The sequence below is a fragment of the Eulemur rufifrons genome, chromosome 20, assembly GCF_041146395.1.
Source record: "Eulemur rufifrons isolate Redbay chromosome 20, OSU_ERuf_1, whole genome shotgun sequence".
NCBI lineage: Eukaryota > Metazoa > Chordata > Mammalia > Primates > Lemuridae > Eulemur > Eulemur rufifrons.
Window position 1 is genome coordinate 51589463 of NC_091002.1, and position 16409 is coordinate 51605871.

General features: G+C 54.8%; 1 protein-coding gene across 2 annotated transcripts; it reads right to left on the minus strand.

The window, feature by feature from the left end:
• Nucleotides 1-2484: 2484 nt before the first annotated feature.
• On the minus strand, nucleotides 2485-15419 carry YTHDF1 (YTH N6-methyladenosine RNA binding protein F1). 2 transcript variants are annotated; one of them, XM_069496575.1, is made up of 5 exons: nucleotides 15162-15419; nucleotides 14979-15003; nucleotides 13895-13974; nucleotides 7369-8889; nucleotides 2485-3758 (listed from the first exon to the last, which is right to left on the minus strand). In XM_069496575.1, the coding sequence occupies exons 1-5, from the start codon at nucleotides 15186-15188 to the stop codon at nucleotides 3732-3734; spliced, it is 1680 nt and encodes a 559-aa protein (XP_069352676.1). In that variant the 5' UTR covers nucleotides 15189-15419; the 3' UTR covers nucleotides 2485-3731. The 2 variants fall into 2 exon arrangements, with proteins under 2 accessions (XP_069352676.1, XP_069352677.1); XM_069496576.1 differs by having other exon boundaries at nucleotides 14973-15003; nucleotides 15162-15279.
• Nucleotides 15420-16409: the final 990 nt, after the last annotated feature.

The following is a 16409-nucleotide window of genomic DNA, read 5'->3' on the forward strand; positions in this document are numbered from 1 at the left end:
GAGACCCCCACACCATGGAAACACACAGCTACACACCAGGGGACGGCACAGAGACCCCCACACCATGGAAACACACAACTACACACCAGGGGACGACACAGAGACCCCCACACCATGGAAACACACACCTACACACCAGGGTCGGCACAGAGACCCCCACACCATGGAAACACACACCTACACACCAGGGGACGGCACAGAGACCCCCACACCTTGGGAACATGCAACTACACACCACAGGAACACATAACTACACACCAGGGGACGGCACAGAGACCTGCACACCGTGAGATCACACAACTGCTCACTAGCGAGTCTTCTCTCTGGCGCGGTTTGTAGGAAGAAGGATGAGTTGTGGGAGACCCTTCCCGGCGTTGTTAGTTCAGTAACGTGTGCACCGCGTGTGCTCCGCAGACGAAAGCCACGCTGAAGGCGGTGTGTCCAGTCGCTGCTCCAATGGCTTTTCTCACACGTTGGTTGCAGTAACCAGCGGGTCACACCAACCTCAGGAGCAACTCGGTCGTGAGTGGACTGGGAGCAGCAGGCGGGTGGCCGCTGTCTGCCTCGCACTGCCGTGAGGGGGAGGGTCTCCGCCGTGCCCACGTCACCCCCATGGCTCACTGAGGGTTATGGGACCAGGTCTGGTGACCCGAAGTCCCAGCAGCACGGAAGCTCCGGCCTGGGCGCGGCAGGGCCCGACTCCTCTCTCAGGGCCGTGGCGCACGGTGGCCTCTGGCCAGAGTCATTTCTGTCCTCTCAGGGCACGGACAGTCAGCCAACCCTGGACGGCTCGGGGCCACCGAGCAGCACCACAGGCCTCACGATTCCTCCAGGCCACCCCCGTCGGACCGTTCGGCACCCAGCCCAGAAGCAACCCACAGAGCCAGCCGGCCACCACCGCACAGCCACGAGGGTGCTCCACTTGCACCTCAGCTACCAGGCCCTCCAAGGAAACTTCTAGAATCAGAGGTACCTCACACAGCACATCCAGCTAAAGGCTCTTCCAGTTAGAATTCATCATGAAATGTAGCAATCCTAACATGGTGTGCTTGGGAGAGGGGCAGAGGGAAAGCTTATTTGGTTGGCCTTTGGGAGGCAAAGGTGGGAAACAGAACTCACAGCCCTTCATGAAGCAAACATGGCGCCCTCCAATTGTCACCCCACACTCCTGCGACCCCAGGGGAGGTCCTTCCTGCCTCGTCCAGCTTCTGTGGCTCCAGGTGCCCCTTGGCTCGTGGCGGCCTCACTCCTATCTGTTGTCACGCGGCCTCTTGTGCGTGTCTCCTACAGGAACATCCAGGGTGGCGCCCAGGGCCCACTTCCTCTCGTGTGCGCAAGCTGAGAGCAGGCGTCACTGAGTGCCAGGAACAAGTGTGAGGGGCCCCAAACCGACCCAGACCTGATGTCTGCTCCCCAGGGTTTCTCGTGTCGGCAGAGGGGCAGCCACCAACTCCTCCTGCATTTGTAAGACCCCGTCAGGGCCGGTGACACTCAGACGGCACTGTTCATTCTCGACACACAGGCCAGTGACCGTTAGCCTGAGTCCTCACGGACAGGCCCTGCACTGCGGTGACCAGCCGACACGACCCACCCCTTCCACGCGCCTCCCTGGCGCTGACACCAACAAAAGGCAAAGCGCCCTGTTGACACACGCTACCTCCCAGCCCGCCTCTTGGCCGGCCACCCTAAAGGCCAGGAATTAAACTTTAAAGGAGCCCAGTGATGGGACACATGTACGAAACGGGCCCAGATATGAAGGAATTAGCCACTCAAGGTTTGAGACACACTTTCTGAAATAAAATTACAGAAGCAACCTGGAGATGCGGGTGGTGAGAACGTCCCACCCGACCGGCCTGCAGAGCACAGGCTCACGTCCTGTCCTCGTCCTTTCCTTGCACCAGCTGCTAGCTTCTGGCAGAGGCGGGGACCGCCTGGGACAGGGCGTAAGAGAATCATCTGGGATGACGCGACGCCAGTACCTTCCACCTGCATCCCACGCTTGTCAGAACTCTGCAGCTGTGCACCCAAGGTTTGTGCATTTCACTGTCTGCAAATCTTACCTCAAAAGGAAAACAAACTGAACAAATATCAAACTCCCTGAGGCGCATGAACACTTAAAGGGAGCGCACTGGTGCTGGCAATTTGAAACAGGTACGGACTGAGAGGCACTGACGGGGGATGGGGAGCGGGGGGATGGGGAACGGAAGGGACGGGAGAAGCTGGTACAGGAAGGAGGGGGTGCACGGGTGTCACAGGTCTCCACTCACTGCACGGCTGCACATTTGTGATGAGCCGTGAGTGCAGTTGCATGCGGTTTAGTCTTTGTTAACTCACTCCACCAGCAACAAGAGAATGGAGACCCCAGGCCTGGAGAAACACGCGTTTTTTGACAGTGACTCCTTTAATGGCTTTGCAGTTTAAAAAGCTCAAAAAACATTCACCCATCAGGCAGGGCTGAAGAAGGAAATGACACCAGATTTGCTAAATAGGTGTTTATTAAGGCTCGTATTCTCCTAGAGGAAAGTCACCCGATGTCATCCACGACTCCATACAGGCAGTGACAGTTCAGAGGAAGTGATACGCTCTAAATACAAGTCTAAATGATACAGCTTAAACTTTAACTCGGAGGGTCTTTTGGAGTACACAGCTCAGAAGGCGTCTGCTCCCCGGGACGGCAAAGCTGCTCTAGACGGGCGCGTGCAGGGGCGCTGCGGGTCGGGCGTGAGCACCATTTTCATGCTTCAACTCAAGCTCCAGGTGGTGGTTTCTCCAATGGTCCCTCATTCCACAAAACACTGACAGCAAATTCATTTCTAAAAGGTTTGTTTGTTTTTACCCATTCAACAGGAAAAGAAATTAGACACTCATGGTGACATTTACAATCGGTGGCATCATCTGTCACTCTGTCCCACGAGACCCTACGTGTCAAGCGCAGCACTCCTGGTGTGGAAACGGCACTAGGATTCTCAGGTGAAGGACGGGAAATTAAAACGACCTGCAAAGGAGGGAGGAACCCAGAACACTGAACCAGACCTCACACTCCTTGGGACCCCGCACGGCGGACCCCACCGCCACCAGGCGGGTTCGGGCACAGGGCAGCGCGGGACACGGCAGCAGGGTGTGGGCCACAGGTTCTGCACGGAAATAAAACGCGCCCACCAGACTCAAACAACTGAAATTTACCTTTCTGTCTAGTAGAAAAATCAAACGGGCAGGTTAGCATTTCAGACACAACAGATAATAAAAATGGCAAACCAACTGGACGAGGTGATCACTAACCTTCTGATTTCAGCACTTTGAGAGATTTTAACAGACGCTCTAAGTGACAAAACAACTCACGGTTTCTTGTGTTTGTGAGAAGTACGGGGCTCATCGAGAGAGACTAAATGTGAACATAAGAACATAATTTCTGCCAAAATAAAAAAAAAATCTTTGGGATATATTAGGTTTTTGTTTTGCTTTGTTTTTAAGGATATTTATATTTCCCATTAGGTCAGTCTGATTGATAAGCTGACAAAAAAATACTCCTTTATTAGCGAGTTCTACAATACCATAACACATAGAAAAAATACAAATGAACGCAGATCCATCTGGGCAAAAATAAACTACGAAGAAGGTAAGATGCAACACTCAACCCCTCACAGGACAACACGCTGGAGCTGACCAAGCACACGTTTTTAAAACCGTTTTTCAAAGTCCAACGTTAGAACATGTAAGAAACCGGCTTGTCCTTATTGTTTGTTTCGATTCTGCCGTTCCTGTAAGAGAGAGGGAAAGTTGAACACACGGGAACCAGAGAACCCCTCCCAGGAGCGCGTCAGGGTGCCTGCAGCCGCAGCGCCCCCTGCTGGGCCACCCAGGCCACACCCGCGCACGGCCGGGCCGAGCGGACCGTCACACGCCAGGCCTGGCACTCGGCCCCACCCCGCCCCACAGCCCGCACAACAAGCAGGAAAGCATCGCTGGCTGCAGTCACGTGGGTCACCCGTGTGCTGCAGACCCTGCTCGCCGTCCCTGGCTTGCCCTCCCGTGCCACCGTCACTCTGCTTGGGAAACACCAGACGTGAAACTGTCTGGGTGCGCTCACTGGGCACTCGAGCGTGCTGGGTACGCAGGAGCCGCCCTGCTGTACTTTCTCTCACTTAAACCTCAGTGGCCCAGAGGACATGAAGTCCTCCCTGCAGGCCAGAGAGCCAGCTCTGTGTCACCGAGACCAGCCCAGCCCTCCCACCACCCTCGTCTGCTCTGACACCAAACAGAAACCACGGCCCGCCTGGCCACGTTTATCTTCCACTTCCATAGAGACAATAACCTTTTCCAGAGCACGCGTGACACACAGGTTTGGGACTTACAGCTGTAGCCTGTCCCACGTTTGCCTGCCTGGCGGCTAACCAGCAGGGCCTAGAGGCCACTGCAGTCTGTGCTCACAGCGCGGCAGCCGAACGCGGAAACGTCCGTCACAGAGCACACGCTGCCCCCCAGGTAGACGCGTCCTGGGCGCGCCCATCCTCATCCGGCCCTTCTTCTGGAGACTCAGGTCAGTGAGCAAACTGCGGGGCGGACACCCAGCATCCGAACGGACCCTCCTCTTTGCTAAAACGGACGAGTGCCTTCGGGTTGGGCAGACAGGCTGCCCCCCGTCCCGAGAAGGCTCCGGGGTATTTGGATTAAAGCGCTGGGCAGACAACCACGGCTCTAAAAATCGACATTTCCTCCCTCCCCTGAAATGTAAAACTGGAAAAATTAAGAACTCGATATTTTGCATTCCCTTAAAAATTCTCTTTTAAAAAATCTCATTAAAAAAGAGGTATTGCTGTTCCCAAAAAGATGCCAATCTCTGAGCCAAACAGCTGCTGCTAAAGCCACTCACGAGGGAAACTTCCCAGTGTCCTGTCTCCCTCCAACCCTCATAAGCTACAAAGTTCACCATGTGCTCTTAAAAAATAAATAAATAAATACTATTACTCATAAATTTCTCAAAAAAAAAAAACCAGCTGACAAGTACAGCTCATACTTTAGAGCTGCGGTCCCCAACCCCTGGCCTCAGCCCAGTACCAGTCCGTGGCCTGTCAGGCAACGGGCTGAGTGTCACTGCCTGAGCCCCACCCACCTCCCCACCCGCCATGCGTGGAAAAATTATCTTCCATGAAACTGGTCCCCGGTGCCAAAAGGCTAGGGAATCTCACCAACAAAGACCCAGCTTCTTGGAATTCTCTGCCCTTCACCCAGTTTCCAAAGTCAAACAGTCATTCTGCTGGGTTGGGCCGTGTTCACGCAGGGACGACCCAGGGGTCGGGGGCACCTACGGCCAGGGCCGAGCAGAGATGCACGCTGCGTGGAGCACTCACAGCTCCCGCTAAGCACCCTACGCAGTGACTGTTGAAGATTTTTAAAAAATCAAAAACGTATCAATCTGGGACTTGGTCTGACACGGCTGCCATAAAAGCTATTGCTCTCCTAAAAAATCGGTGTTTCCAAATTTATAGCTGGATGACAATCCTGCAAAATGTTAACCATATTTTACTTTTAAACACTAGATTTTTTTAAATTATGAGCATTTGAAAGCAACGGGGTCTCACGGCACATGATAAACCCAAGGTGGGTCTGCCGCAGAGATCCTGAGAACCTCCAGGAACCCACAGGGCCTCCCCAGCAAGCGCGGCTTCAGGTCGACCACGCCGCTCTCTGCTCAGCATCCTCACTCTTACAACCACCCCAAACTCCTCACTGGAGACGCGGAGTGCCAGCTCCACAACTCCTCAGACCCACTGGGGAACGCACTGCCCACCCCGCTAGCACGGAGCGGAGACCAGAGCGCCCTGGGCAGTCCCGGCACGGCCGGCCAGGCCATCCAGCTGGGAACCGCCCGGACCCAGTTCCGCCTCTACACTGCCCAGCGAACAAGTCAGGGTAGTCCTTTGTCACTCTCAATAACACGAATTAATAACACAACACTGACGCACGTGGGCCAAGAGCTTTTGGGGCTCCTTCCTAGGATGCTTCACCCTGCAGCCCCATCGGCTTCCCTGGGAGCATTCCCAGGGGTACAAGGAACACCCCGGGCCCCAGAGGCAGGCCACTTGCCAGGAACCTTATCCCAAGACCTGACACAAAGATACAGGTGTCCTAGGTTGAGGTGCTACAATGCAAGTTTCAGGACACTAGAATTTTAAACACACCCATCAGGTCAACTAGGACTTTCTCCCTAAGCTCACGGCAAACCTTCAGGACCCAGTGCACTCAGGAAAACCCAAGTGTTACAGCGCTCACGAAGAAAACCTGCCATTTGCGCGGGCGCACACACAGCCCAGCCTGCTGCCAGCTTAAAGCCAGCCAAGAAACAAAGTTCCATTAGCAATTATCTCTACTCTATCCCTGCAAATGCAGCAATTCAGTATTTTATTTTAAGATCTAAAATACAGAATTTCAGTAATTGGAAATAAATGACATCCTCTTTTCTTCACAAGAGTGAAAGAGGGACCAATACTTTCTCAACGTTTTTCCAAATCCTGAGTTGTTTAGGACACGCGTAAGTTAAGATTGCCGGTAGCACTACCGTACACCCAACATACAGGCCCTTCTGCTCACAACACTTCAGGACATGTGATGTCACAGATGACCAACTCCTGTAACACAGAGGACTGAAAAACGATTGAAAACCCACCTGTTACCAACTGACATTTTATGAAAGAAAGGACAACTGAACACCAAAAAAGGAGAGATTCTCAGAAGACCCTCTCAAAGGGAGCTTGATGACATACGTTAGTGTCCTTGTTCTCCCATTTCTGGTGCCAGTTTATGGCCACCTGAGCCCAGCTCCTCCGAGGAGGAGACACTCACTCCCGTGCGTAGGGACAGCTCCGACTCCAGCCCTGCTCAAGTATAGCAGGAAATCAGACCATCGCCACGAGACCAAACCAAAGGTTTGCTGCTACTGGATCTAAATATGCATGTTCATTTATCATAAAATGTCTGGAATCCAAACTACCCATCCGCTCCATTTTCTTTACTACCCAGTCGGACTACATTTACATCTCCAAAAACCACAGGATGTTAGGTTTTCAAAAGAAAAATAAACGATCTCTAGACCAGAGACCAGAGCCTCCCGACCAGGAGCGGCAACGCCCTGCGAAGCACCAGCCTCGGAGCGGGGTGGGCCTCACGTCCTGCACCCCACGGATCCCTGTGGTGCCAATTATCACGTTTCTTAGAAACTGGGATGTGGTCAAAGTTATCTGGTGACTTTCATCCGAATGTCACAAGTCACTCCCAGTGGCCTCAACGGGGAAAGCCCAAGCGATATGGCTGCCCGCCCCGCCCGAATCCCTTGGGCCACCTGTGTGGCAGGACCTGGGCACCCAGACTCACCTTGCGCACCACCTCCTCCTCCTCCTGGCGCTTCTCGTAGTGAGAAAAGTCGTCGAAGATGGAGGTTGTGTGCTTGTAGGAAGCGATGATCTTCAGCACTTGTTTGGCTTTGTCCAAGGGCACCTCCTGCGTGTCTCGGGAGTTTGTGACCGGTTTGTTGTCGTTGTTCTCCAGCCGGATGTGCCGGAGCTGGCTGTTGGGCACGTCCTTGACAAAAATCCACTTCACGTCGAACTTCCCCTTCCACTTGTCCTGAGACCAGACCCCAGCACTGGTGCCGTAGTCCACGGGGGACTTCATCTCGGCCACCCCACAGAAATGCCCACTCCCGTTGACGCTGAAGAGCAGGTAGACGGGCCCCTTGCTGCTCACGGAGCGGAAGGCGCTGTCCAGGCGCTTGTTGCCGTGTTCCGTGCTACACCAGATGGAGTACTTGATGGAGCGGTGGATGTCGTCCTCCGAGTAGCTCTTTATGATGAACACACGCCCGCTTTTCAGATTCCAATCAAACTCTTTAGGATTGTAGCTGTGGGCAGCCTTCAGTTTTTCAAGGACGGGGTGGGAGTCTACACTGGGGGCCGAGTTAGGCTGGGCATTTCCGGGAGAGTTACTATCACTGCCAGCCCCCGCACTCTGCCCAAATGCCGCGTTTCTGTTGCGAGGGGCGACCCAGCGGGTCTGTGGGGGCTGCTGGGGGCTCTGATACTGTGGTGGGGCCAGAGGGGGAGGCTGAGCTGGGAGCGGCGGAGCCACCGGCTGGGGCTGTGGGGCAGACTGTGGGGACGGTGCCTGCGGGGGCGCCGGGGCCTTGGGCACGGGCCCCTTGTTATCCCAGGTGCCAATGTCCATGTTATGCTTTATGGGTGGAGGGGGCAGCGCACTCCCCATCACAGGCCCGCTCTTGGCTTTCATTTTGGGCTGTGGTTTCGCAGGCTTGCTGGCGATGGCAGCCCATGAGGTCGGCTTGGAAACTGGCATGCTTACATTTGTCCCACCACTGCCGGAAAGAACGCCAGTCAGTGCCACGCTGCTGACGACAGAGCCCACGGTCTTCACTGCAGAGGTGCTGACCTCCCCGATCTTCAGGCCGACCATGCCCTGCTCCAGGCTGTTCATCCCGGGGGCCTTGCTGAGGGTGTCGCTGTGAAAGCCTGTCTGCCCGTCGACCACTGTGCCACCCAGGGAGCTCGGGGGGTAGGTGTAGCTGCTGCCGTACGCGGAGCTCTGCGTCTGCTGCCCTTGAGACCCACTTGTGCCCCACGCTGAGAATGCAGGGTTTTCAGGGAAAAAATTAAACCTGTGCTGATAGATGTTGTTCCCCAGACCCCCGGGCTGCCCAAAAACAGCATCGTGCATAAAATGATGGTCTCCATTACTGAGCTGTCCGTAGGTGGTGAGGTATGGAATCGGAGGGTCCCCTGCCGTGGACCACGGGGCCTCGTTGAGGGAGTAGGGAAATCCGATGGACGGTGGGTAGTAGCTGGACAGGTAGGGGTCACTCATCGACGGGTAGCTGTTGCTCTGCAGAGACAAACAGGCCACAGGTCAGACCGCGTTCACGGCACACAGAGACACCGAAATGCCAACCACCGCTCACCTGGCACAGGCTGAGCACAAACAAGACTTACACAGCACTGGACTATTCCTTCCAGAAGGAAAGCTAAGGTCACCAACACGAGGACAGAGTCAAGACCGAGAGAAATCCATGGACACAATCCAGGCCTTACTCTCAAAACAGAGCATCGTGTGAAGGATCTGAGCTCCGGTGACAGACTGAGTCAAGCCACAACCCTCCCTCTGCTCTACCTTCAAGAGGTGATGCACTTAAGGGAGCCGGAGTCAGGAAGGAAGCCCTGTTCTTCCTGCCGGCAACAAGGCTTGGGGCAGATACTGACAGCACAGCAGGGCACGGAACAGCTCTGAAAGGCAGCGAGATGTTCCCAACAGCAAGCCAGGGTGTCCAGGGCCGTGAGGCTGCCCCGGCAAACTGATGTCAACTCCCTCATTGCACGACGTGCCCAGCCTTGGGCCTGGGCACCCCCCTGAAACTCATCCCCCACACCCAGGCCACAGGGCCGCTGTCCTCAGGGCACGGCCACTCACGGAGCCCCGAGCCACGGAAGGAGAACCCCACTCTAGGTCGGCTCTGCCGGGGGCCCCACACTCGCTGGGTGGCACAGCCCCGAGGCGCTACAGGCCCAATTTCAATTTTTACTTCCATCGGACAGCTCACTCTCTACTACATCTGCCACATCTCCTTTAAAACTCTAAGCATAAAGCCAGTTAATCTGTAAAGCTATTTGAAATAAGTCATTCTGTACACAAGAAGCCGAGATTCCTTTTGTACAAGCTAAGCAAGCCTCAGGCCGCAGGCTGCCCTCCGTGCCTCCCTCGTCACACTCTGCAGCACGTGGGGGATGACGGTTTGGTCTAATCTTACGGCGACTCACTCCAGACGTGTGCTGGGCACACACAGTGGACACAGTGAGCCTCCTTCAGAGCCTGCAGCCTCCCGCTGCCTTGGGCACAGCCAGGCACCAGCGTGGCGCCCACAGCCGAGATGTGCTGCAACCTAAACGCTCCTCAGCACCCGAGTTCCACAGGCAAAGTTACGAATGTGACAGTTCATTTATCAGGGATGTAGCTGCACAGGCTAAAGTCATGAAAACAAATCCAAAGCTTGTTTCTAATACGTTAATACTTCTGAGCAAGTGTATTTTGCTCCTGGAAAAAGGAGCGGCACGGAACAAACCCTCTTAAGGACAACGCAGGTAGAACTGTTCCCCTGCTACTACGCAACGGCCTCCTCAGAGGACTGCCGAACGCTCCACAGCCCGACTTCTCAGTCAGCCCCTCTGGCAACTTGGGACTCACAAAACTAAGGCAAAATGAGAGCCCGCCGACAAACCAAACACAACTTTGGATTCTTAAGGCTCTTTTTCCTTGTGAACTCAAAACTGACAAACAGACATTCCAAACAAAAAATTAAAGAAATTTTAGGCTGGGCACGGTGGCTCACACCTGTAATCCCAGCACTTTGGGAAGCCAAGGCAGGAGGATCACTTGAGGCTAGGAGTCCAAGACCAGCCCAGTCAACATAGCAAAATCCTATCTACAAAAAACAAAAAAATTAGCCAGGTGTGGTGGTGCACTCCTGTAATCCCAGCTAGCCAGGGGGCTGAGACAGGAAGATCGCTCGAGCCCAGGAGTTCAAGGCTACAGTGAGCTGTGATCAGGTCACTGCACCCTCGCCTGGGCAACCAAACAAGATCCTGCCAATCAATCAATCAACAAATGAGCCAACAGAAAACTTAAATAATCAGTGATTATTATCCCTAGGTCATTTGAAAACCTCAACAGTAAAACACAGTGAAGCCGTAACCCTCAAGGCCAGCAGCTTCTCGCGGAGAAAGCAGAGAGGTACAAATGTCAACTAAACCACACAAGAAACACTTGAGTGAGGACGTGCCACGCTGAAACTCTAGGGCACCCTGAACTCGGAAGAGACTTTGACTGATCACAAATGATCAGCATGGGAACCACAAACAGGAAAACTCATGAAACTGTCTTATAAAGTGAATGTTTCATATTGCACTTAGAACACAAGTCAATTATTAAAGAAGAAAAACAAAAAAAGTTTAGTTTCACTACTTTCTGTTTCTATCAGATATAATTGGGCACATGAGTGTGTTGACAATCAAGCAGTCATGCGCTGCTTAAGCACGGGGACACCTTCTGAGAAAGGTGTCGCTGTGAGAACACTGGCGTGCACTTACACAGACCTGGATGGCAGAGCCTACTGCACGCCTAGGCTGTGTGGTACAGCCTATTGCTCCTGGGCTACAAATCTGAACAGCATGTGACTACTGAATACCGTAGGCAACAGAAACACAATAGTAAGTATTTACGTATCAAAACATATCTAAACATAGAAAAACACAGTAATAACAACTCCCAAATGACTCATGGCTGAAACAGTAGAACAAGGAGAATTCAAAGCAAAGAGGCAAAACGACATCATGGCCCTACATGAAGGAATGAGTAACACAGAGACAAAAAGGTGCTGGGGGGCTGAATGCTGGGGGCGGGCAGGGGAAGAGACACTCCCCTCACTCAGCGAGCCCTGCGCCACACACGGGCTCCGTGACCTGGGCCAACAGTGGCCTCTCTGGGCCTCAGGTCCCTCACCTATAAGTAAAAGGACCAGGGGAATGAGGACTGGAGAGCTCTCCCACGCTGCGTGCCTCCTGCCACCCGCTTCAGCTGGTATTTCTGGGAAACCTGCCATCAATCAATCAATCAATCAAGAGCATAGATTAACCTACGTAATGTGCCAATTAATCATCTTGCTGAAAAACGCACATCTTTACAAACTAAAGGCCATTTTAAAGCTGTTCAATCAATGGTCTTGCCCCATGGTTTCCCCAAGGGTGAAACAGAATTATAAGACTACCCACTGACATCAAAAATTAATATATTCCACTTTAAAAGAAATCCTCCCAAATAACACAAAAGCTCCTACATTATAAAAATACATCTTGGGGGCCAGGCACAGTGGCTCACGCCTGTAATCCTAGCACTCTGGGAGGCTGAGGCGAGAGGATTGCTTGAGGTCAGGAGTTCGAGACCTGCCTGAGCAAGAGCGAGACCCCGTCTCTACTAAAAATAGAAAGAAATGATGTGGACAGCTAAAAATATATATAGTAAAAAATCAGCCGAGCATGGTGGCACATGCCTGTAGTCCCAGTTACTCAGGAGGCTGAGGCAGGAGGATCGTTTAAGCCCAGGAGTTTGAGGTTGCTGTGAGCTAGGCTGACGCCACAGCACGCTAGCCAGGGCAAAACAGCGAGACTGACAAAAAAAAAAAAAAAAAAAAAAAAGATACATTTTGAGTGTACTGAAGCCACTGCCCTCCCCCTTTCTTGGTTAAAATGAATACTGCTGTAGCATTAAAACCATATAAAAAAGTAGAACATAAGATCTTAAAAAACATAGGTCCATTTAATTTCCTGCCATTACCAAGTCTGTTCAGCAAGGCCTTGTCCTGCCCAGAGGAGGGGTTGATTTTCGGAGGGTGACCAAGAGCCTGGGGGGCCGGGGGGGCTCCGTGTGCACAGGGGTTCCTGGGCTCTAAGCTGCTGACCTACCAAGTGCAGTAGAAGGAAGGATGGAGAGAAGTTCCAAGAAGTTCTAAGATGTGTAGAAAATTGAGCAGACAAGCAAGGAAACAGCAGACCAGTTTCATTCCAGCACAGAGAGCAGGTGAGTATACCTGACACACTTCTAAAGTGGCAGATACTACAGTTAAACCTCAAGTCCAAGCAGCCCAGTGGTTTTCAATCAGAGCAATTTTGTCCCCCAGGAAACATCTAGGAAGACATCTTTGGTAGCCACAACTGGGCATGGGGGTGCGGAGGGTGAGCTGTTAATGACATCTAGTGGGTGGAGGTGGAGGAGGCTGCCAAACACCCTACAATGCACAGGACAGCCCCCAAACAAAGAATGTTGTGGTCCAAAATGTGCCTGGTGCCAAGTCAGAGAAACCCTGAACTGCCTAAGAAAACAGGGCTGTCAACTTACTGGACCCTGTACTGGTACTTTGTGGGCCAGCACCTTGTGTGTACCGTCTGAGGTCATCCTCCCAACCATTCTAGAAAATTACTACTACCTGTGTTTCACAGAAAAGGAGACTGAGGCAAGAGCAGGCAAGCCGCCCAACACAGGTCACACAGTCAGGGAGTGAGTGGTGAAGACTCAAACCCAGGGCATCTGGCTCCACAGTCCAGCTCTTAGCTGCTCTCCCAGACCAGAATTTCAATCAAGCAGAGCTAAAAATAACACACCATAAAGACTCAGAAAAGCATGCATACCTCCACTCTGTCAAAGGTACCACATCACTGACCCACAAAGCCTGGAGCCAAACAGAAGTGTCTGCATCCCAGCCTGCGGGATATTACTTCCTCCCGAGAGAAAGCCGTCTTCATCACACTCATGCCCGAGTTTAACGAGAGGCAAGTTTTCAAAGCTAGTTCATTAGCTCTATCACTTCTAACACTTTACGGTCTGCTTCTTTGTTGTTCAGGATGACTTAAAAATCAGAACGTCGGCCGGGCGCGGTGGCTCACGCCTGTAATCCTAGCACTCTGGGAGGCCGAGGTGGGCGGATCGTTGGAGCTCAGGAGTTCGAGACCAGCCTGAGCAAGAGCGAGACCCCATCTCTACTAAAAATAGAAAGAATTATATGGACAGCTAAAAATATATATAGAAAAAATTAGCCGGGCATGGTGGTGCATGCCTGTAGTCCCAGCTACTCGGGAGGCTGAGACAGGAGGATCGCTTGAGCCCAGGAGTTTGAGGTTGCTGTGAGCTAGGCTGACGCCACGGCACTCACTCTAGCCCGGGCAACAGAGTGAGACTCTGTCTCAAAAAAAAAAAAAAAAAAAAAATCAGAACGTGACAGTAAAGGTGTGTTACAAAACAAATAAAACTAATTTAAGAATAAAACATGCTAACAAAATAAACTCACCTGGTTTGACTGTCCGGGAAGGTAGGGCTCAAAGTCATTGTCATGGACTGTATCCTTCTGATGCAAAGAACCATTTTGTACTAGAACAAGAAGTTGCAAAATATTACCTTCAAATCTGAACATTACTTTTAAGCATGGAAATCAAAGTAAAGTCTACTTCCATTCATTTCTAGTAAACAATTATGCTTTTATTTTAAAATGGGCACAATCAGTATATAACTGATGTTTACACACTAATTAGAATGCTGATGCAAAATTCTCAATAAACCAGGCTACATTTTTAATAGAGAAGTAATCACAATTTGGTGAGATATTGACAAAGCATAAGCCCAAACAATACAATGCAAGGAAATCGTAACTGTGGTGAAATCAACATGGTCTAAGATCTACTTGCTGCAGATGGAGGGTGGAGCCTCCGAAAGCCCAAACACCCGTGGACAACCGAGGCCAGGGACGGCTGGGAAGGGCTGAGGAGCGACCTTCTGAGGCTCATCCCTTGCACCGTTACAGCAGCTACAAAAACAACGGTAAATAAAGCACCGGGCCTCCTCCAATCTTAAAACGTGAGGCACCGTGCTTAGTTACACCCGAGATAACAGTCTTCCAAATAAACGTTTAGTGTCACTTACAGGTTCTCCCGGGAGTGAGCTTTGGGGGTTTACCCCAGGCCAAAATACCACAAGAAATGACAGACTCAGAAAACAGGGCTGTTAACTACCCGGTCCCGCTGGGCTGCGGGGCCACCGGCGTCTCCCGCGAGCAGCCCTACGCGGCGGCAGGAGCCAGGTCGGCAGCCTTGCGGCCCCGTCCACCCGCGTCCACCGGCCCGTCCCTGCCTCCCCGCTCCCGCCCCATCGAGTCCACGCTCTTGGCTGCGGAGAAAGGCTGGCACCACCCCGAGCTCCCGTTTAGTTCCTTCTCCTTGAGGGCCCCGCTTGCGACCTGTCAAACCTCCCGGAAACGTCACACCTCCCTCTCACGGCCCGCAGCCGGCGGAGCGAGCGAGGTTCCGCTCCAGACGCGGCCGCACGCGGCCTTCCCCGCGCCCTCCCGCCAGCCCGCCCGGCGTGCGGGCCGCGCTCACCTTTGTTATCCTGTCCTTTTGTTCGCTGCACCGCCGCGGGCCGAGACGCGGGAGCCGCACGCACCGGGGGAGGAAACACAAAGTTACCGACCAGAGCACCCGCGGCGGGCGGCGCGCTCACACGCGCCCCCGGCCCGGCTCCCGGCCCCGAGACCCCGCCCGGCCCGCGCCCGGCCCCGCTACCTGGGGGTCCACGCTGGTGGCCGACATGCTTCATGAACGGCGCGGCGCGGCGCGGGGCCGGGGCGCCCGCCGGCTCGGGCCTCCCCGCGAGGCCGGGCCTGTCACCCCCGCTCGCGCGGCCCCGGGCCCCGCCGCCAAGTCCCGGGGCGCTGGCCAGGCGGCGGCTGCAGAGCGCGCGGGCCGCAGGCGGGTAGCAGCGGCGAACCGAGACGCGGACGCGCAGAGGAGGCACCGACTCCAATGGCGGCAGCGGCGGCGGCAGCGGCGGCGGCAGCGGAGGGGAACAGGCTGCGCGACGTCAGCGCGCGCAGGGCAGGCCGGGAACGCCGCCGGGTCGCCACGCGCCGCGCCTGCGCGCTGCCCTCTGCGGGACGGATTTCGCGCCCGGGTCCCAGTCTCGCGCGGCCGGGCCTGGGCCGCAGCCGGGGGCGGGGCGAGCCTGGGAAGTCACGTGGGGCGTGTCCGGCGGCGCAGCGGGTGCGGGCGCGAAGCGGCTAGGTGCGCGGCCAGGTGTGCGGCGGTTCCCCCCCGCGCCTCAGCCCCGGACGCCTAGCGGGCGCTCGCGGTCCCCGTGATTCCCCTGGTCCTCGGAGAAGACGCCGCAGCCCTGGCGCGCCGGCCCCAGAGCCCGAGCCCGGCAGGTGCCCCTGCGCCCTGGAACGGCTGCTCGGGGACGGCGCGCTGGCCCGCCGGGTCGTGCCCTATCTCGTCCTGCTCCGCGTCCCCGCGCGCCGGGCCAGGGGACCCCGTCGGCCTCAGCGAGGGACGGCGGCCCTCCCGGCCCCGCCGCCCTAAGAGAGCCGGCTCATGCCCGCAGCCCAGACGCAGGGTCCCCGCCTGGGCCCGCCCCACCGAGCCCCCCCGCACTGCGGCTCAGGGTGGACGTCGGGCAGTTTTCCCCACCGCGGGCCGGGGCGGAGGCACTGAGCAGGACGACGGCGGCAGCAGGGACCGCAGTGGGCGCAGGACACACGCCAAGCCTGGGCATCAGGTGGGCGGGCACCACTGCAGGTGAAGGGAAGGTGCAGGGGCAGCCGCTTAGCCGCGGGGTGGACCTGCTCCAGGTCGCTCATGACGGGCTCCCAGGGCCCTACCTGCCTAAAGTGGGGAAAGCAGGTTTGGCGTTTCCTTTGGCCTAGAGCCAGGAGAGACTTCTGACGCCCCTACAACAAATCCAGGCGCACTGGGACTTTGATATGCTTGGGACGTGGGCAGCGTATGCCAAGAAGTCTGTGCATTTGGGGTAGG